This window comes from Dreissena polymorpha, chromosome 16 (genome assembly GCF_020536995.1).
Source record: "Dreissena polymorpha isolate Duluth1 chromosome 16, UMN_Dpol_1.0, whole genome shotgun sequence".
NCBI classification, from domain to species: domain Eukaryota; kingdom Metazoa; phylum Mollusca; class Bivalvia; order Myida; family Dreissenidae; genus Dreissena; species Dreissena polymorpha.
The window spans coordinates 22543880-22548697 of record NC_068370.1 but is presented as its reverse complement, the minus strand read 5'-3'; the positions used below and the strand labels follow the sequence as shown (position 1 = coordinate 22548697).

At 34.0% G+C, this 4818-nt stretch overlaps 1 protein-coding gene across 1 annotated transcript in view; it reads right to left on the bottom strand.

Moving 5' to 3' along the window:
* The window catches only part of LOC127861710 (rho GTPase-activating protein SYDE2-like), a 32970-nt gene extending 32952 nt beyond the window's left edge, over nt 1–18 (bottom strand). The window contains exon 1 of the mRNA XM_052400397.1: nt 10–18. Within this exon, the coding sequence (XP_052256357.1) occupies nt 10–18 (9 nt within the window). The remainder of the gene's footprint in view (nt 1–9) is intronic.
* Between the last annotated feature and the right edge of the window lie 4800 nt (nt 19–4818).

Genomic DNA, 4818 nt, shown 5'->3' with positions numbered 1-4818 from the left:
TCGACAAACCTTATTCATTTCTGAACTTAAAATACAATACAGTCGATGAACAGCAATTTTGTTAAATAAAAGACGCGGCATGCGAAAATGGATCATATTTCATATCAAGGCAACCTAGCTCCAGACCAGCCTTGCGCATTATCTCAGTCTGATCAGGAGCTACCCTGTCTGATAATGAGACCACGAAACCTTAAGTGAATTTATGGCGGAGACCGTAGCGATTCCAAAAGCTTGTTTTGAGCTACGTTGGTCGCCTATGGTTTAAGACCCCTTTCCGCATGACGCGGCTCATATGTCCATTCTCACAAATAGTTCTTATTGACTTCGTTATCATAACTGTATACATGGATACCAATTTTGGTCATAGCGGTCAATAGTAGCCAAGTATCAAATACGCCATCAAGGTAAATTACCTCTCTAAAACGATGTAAATGCTTTCAAATTAGAGAAACCTATTCACATGGCCAAGAGAATAGATCCATTTGATCAAAGGTTGATGTGTATCGAAAAAAAAAGTTTTTGAGAAAGGAAATAAATTCATTCTAATGCTTTTTAATTTTACGACTATCGCCACATAATGTAAATCAAACAAACGCACAAGTTACTCAGTTAGTTTCCCTTTAAAAACATCGAGCGCATTACTATTAACCCATTTATGCCTAGTGGACTCTCCCATCATTCTAATTGGATCAATTTATTTTCAAAATAAGGGATGTCTAGTATATTTATTTCAATATTTAGAATTCTTACAGAAATTCCTTTAAGTAAACAGCGCATATCCTGATGAGACGCCGCATCATGCGGCGTCTCATCTGGGTCTACGCTGTTTGCCAAGGCCTTTTTTCTACACTCTGGGAATGAATGGGTTAATAAGTTCAACCCACAATAGAATGTAAATTTCATAACCTTAAATGCCATTAATATATGTGCTACGTGCTTATATAGCATGCGTATTATTTGTGTATTTCTTCGTTTTCAATGTGTTATACTACCCTCATTTGCCTTTGCGTTAAGTGTATCTGCGTATCGATGTTCCTCAATGTGCCCTGTTCCTATATGTCATTTCAATGTGCACCATATTTATGTTTGCGGATCGTGCGAATGTGTTTCTCGAATGATGAAATATTCACTTGAAAGTATAATGAATTATATTTCAGAAACAAATACGCACTATCTAAATTTAAAAAAAAAATACGTTTGAAACTGTGAACATGTTAATATTTTCATAATTCAAATATCACGATTTTTCGAGTTTGTCAAATCGAATTTACTTTATTCCTGGAATCTAACTGAGCATTATCAGAATTAAAATACATTTCGTCATGTGATGTCTGATAACAAGCGCTCTTAAATCGAACGAGACTTTACACGTGAAGAGCAGTTAAACCATGATAAGAGATAACCAAACGAAACAGCCACAATTAGCAGACCAGTATGATTTGCTATGCATGTAATCAAATATTTATGTTTGATTAGTGATGTTTTGTCCGAAAGACTCATTAAATAGCGAGAGCGAGATATGTTTAGGCATGGGAAGGCGTATACCACTGGACACGTGTAACGCACACATACTTTTCTGGTAGGGAAACCATTACTATTGGACACATTAAACGTCGTTTTAAGATAAATATATGTTTGAACAAGGGAAGACTCATCACTGTTCAATACGCGTCTATATGTAGGAGAAATGCCGTCGATTCCCCATAAGATGGGAAATAATAATCCATCAAATGTATGGAAATGTGCGACAGCTAGACATTCAAGTACAGGAAAACAACTTAGCATCCGTCTTATAATGTGTGCACATTTCTCCTGTTTCCAACACAATCTAATTTCAATAATATCTGTTATTGTATGGTTTCTGTATTGTATTAATCGCATGGCATTGTATCTTTACAAGGTTACACAATGGATCGAAGGAGCATTCATGTGATGTTAATAACTAAACGTTTTCATGACTTATAACATCAAAGTCAAATAAATTCGACATTTCATAGTAAACCTTGACACGACATCGTAAAGTATGTCTCTCTTGAAAACATGAATCCCAGATACGGCATTTTTAACAACACACAAAGCTTGTGGTTTATAATTAACATTGACAATTATTGTCCAAGAAAGTTGAATGTACTTGATACACTGGGTAAAGAGTTTGACATGAAAATTGACTTATTCTATTGTCTATGTTGTTTTGTATTACTATACGCACATATCTATTTATACACATTTAGGATTATTACTATAAATTTGTTGCAAATAAATATAAAATAATGAAATAGTTACAAAAGCTAAAACCATATTTTTTTAATGGCTGAAATATATATCGTTCGTGTCTTTAATAGTAAAGTTATCGTATATGACACACAATAAGCTATACCTATCCTTACGTGATCACTACATGCATCAACATATTTGTTCCTAATACTTTTGCTATAAACGATGTGTAAGGTATTTTATTAGATAACTTCCAATTTATTATTTCAACAAAAGTGATGAATAAGTAAAATATTATTTACGATAGTGTCGTCTGTGCTTCCAAAATGTGATTACTTTGCTCAGTCGCTCGCGATGTGGGTTCATTAACCCTTTTATGCCTAGTAAACTCTTCCATCCTTCTTAATTGGATCAATTTATTTCCAATATTAGGGATGTCTAGTATATTTATTTCTTTATTTAGAATATTTCTTACAGTTATTATTTTAAGCAAACAGCGCAGACCCTGACCGCATCATGCGGCGTCTTATCTGGGTCTACGCTGTTTGCAAAAGCCTTACTAGACGCTCGGCATAAATGGGTTAAGAATGTGTACGTTTTCCTATAGATTTGCCTAATCTTCAATGTGATTGCTGTTGTGTTATAAATATGTTTAGTTGCATTCATTTTCCACGAGTTCATCTGGAAGGCTCGCTTGACCTTAATGCAAAATATACAGTTGGTATCAGTCGTTTAACCTACAAAAATATAGACGCAAACGATTATTTTATTTTAAATCACCAATATTACAATTTAGATGTTTTGGAGAAAGCATCGCATACGCAAGGGAGACCGTGAACACGAATATGTCATTATTTTTAAAGCGGGTATATACGATTTTGTCAAATATTTATGAATTTATATAAACTGTGTAAAAAACTTATTATATATATATTTCAATATAAATTAAAATAAAAGTTAAGAAGAACATGTGTCGAAAAATGCGAAATAAGCCAGATATTTAATTCTGAAATTGAAAACGGCTGTACAGCCGAATTCGCCAGCATGTATGCCATATATGTACGATGTGCATCTAAACTTACGAGGGGTGTTCCAGAAGTTCGTGGATTTTCGCTATAACTTTCATTTGGTAACATAAATGGACAAACAGATAGCATGTTAAGAATATTTCGTCCTTTCAAAATCTACTCTCCAAATATCATGGAAATACATAAAACAATAAATATATATCAGAGATTTAAACATGTGCACAATGCGCACACCGACGCACGTGTAACGTTTCTGTTCAACGTCAATGACGTTATGAAGTTAACAACTGTCAAATCTTTTCCACATAATCACCTCCAACGCGAATGCACTTTATGTGTCGGGAAATCCACTTGTCAAAAGTGTCTCTATACCAGTCAGCGTCAAAAGACGACACGATTCGCTTTGCCGCAACTGTAAGTTCCTGTTTACTTGCAAAGCGAATACACGCGCAACTGTGATTTAACTTCCGGGAAGACGCGGAAGTCCATAGGGGCCAAATCCGGGCTGAAAGGAGGACTTAGGCGCTGTTACGTGAAATTTGGCGTAAATTCTGTTTATCAACGACATTTAAACCAAATTTAAATTCGCGTAACGCTCATACTTATAATAAAATACACGCGTGCGCCGCATGTCGTTACTGTGGTCTCTATGGCAACGCGTTTCAAACGCGCTTTATGGAATTCATGCATTTTTAGCTTATATATAATGTCCGTGATAATTGGTTTGTATAATATGTAAATTTCATTGACTTTGCTGGTAAAGCAAACTAATAAGTTATAGCGAAAATCCACGAACTTCTGGAACACCCCTCGTAGTTTAACGGTTTATAATACAAAGACGAATGCTTCGGTTATTGTAGGAAAATATGTACGTCATTATCGGCTCGGGGCGCTAACTTGTCTTTGCTGCATTTTATGAAATTCGGCTTTAATGTATAATTTTTCTTGCCTATTTTGTGTTATTGTAACATATTTTATCAATATATTACAATTAAACACATATAAAAAATTGTATATACCTGCTTTAAATTTAGCTCAACCTTACATATTTTTCACTGACAGCGAATACTACATTTTTTAATAACAGTTGTTAAAGCAAATTTAAATATATTCGTAGTCACTGCAACATAACAATTGGTTTGGCTTTCGAAATTGGTAGTTTTTGTAAATATCATTGCAAGTACAACTTTTAAGACTACGGGATGTTAATGAACTGTAAATCTACTGGGACCAAATAATTGTAACGACACAATTTGTGTGCAGTACTTGTGATTTTTATTTTCTATAAATATTTACTTAAGCTTTTAAATTTCGCTTATTATCGTTGTTTTTACATCAAATTGAACATGGTTCGCGGATCACTCAAATCAATCAACGTTCTCGCAAGACTCAACACGAATGTTTAAAGGTCCATGCTAGTTTTGTTCTAACCATGTTATTGTTCTTAGCATTAAGACATAATTAATTCAAACACACAATAAATGTTAAATTATATTAAAGCTAAATCCATTATAAATACAACGGTATTTAATCTATTATAAAAAGTGATTTGTCCAGCAGTTAAAGTTTGAGACCT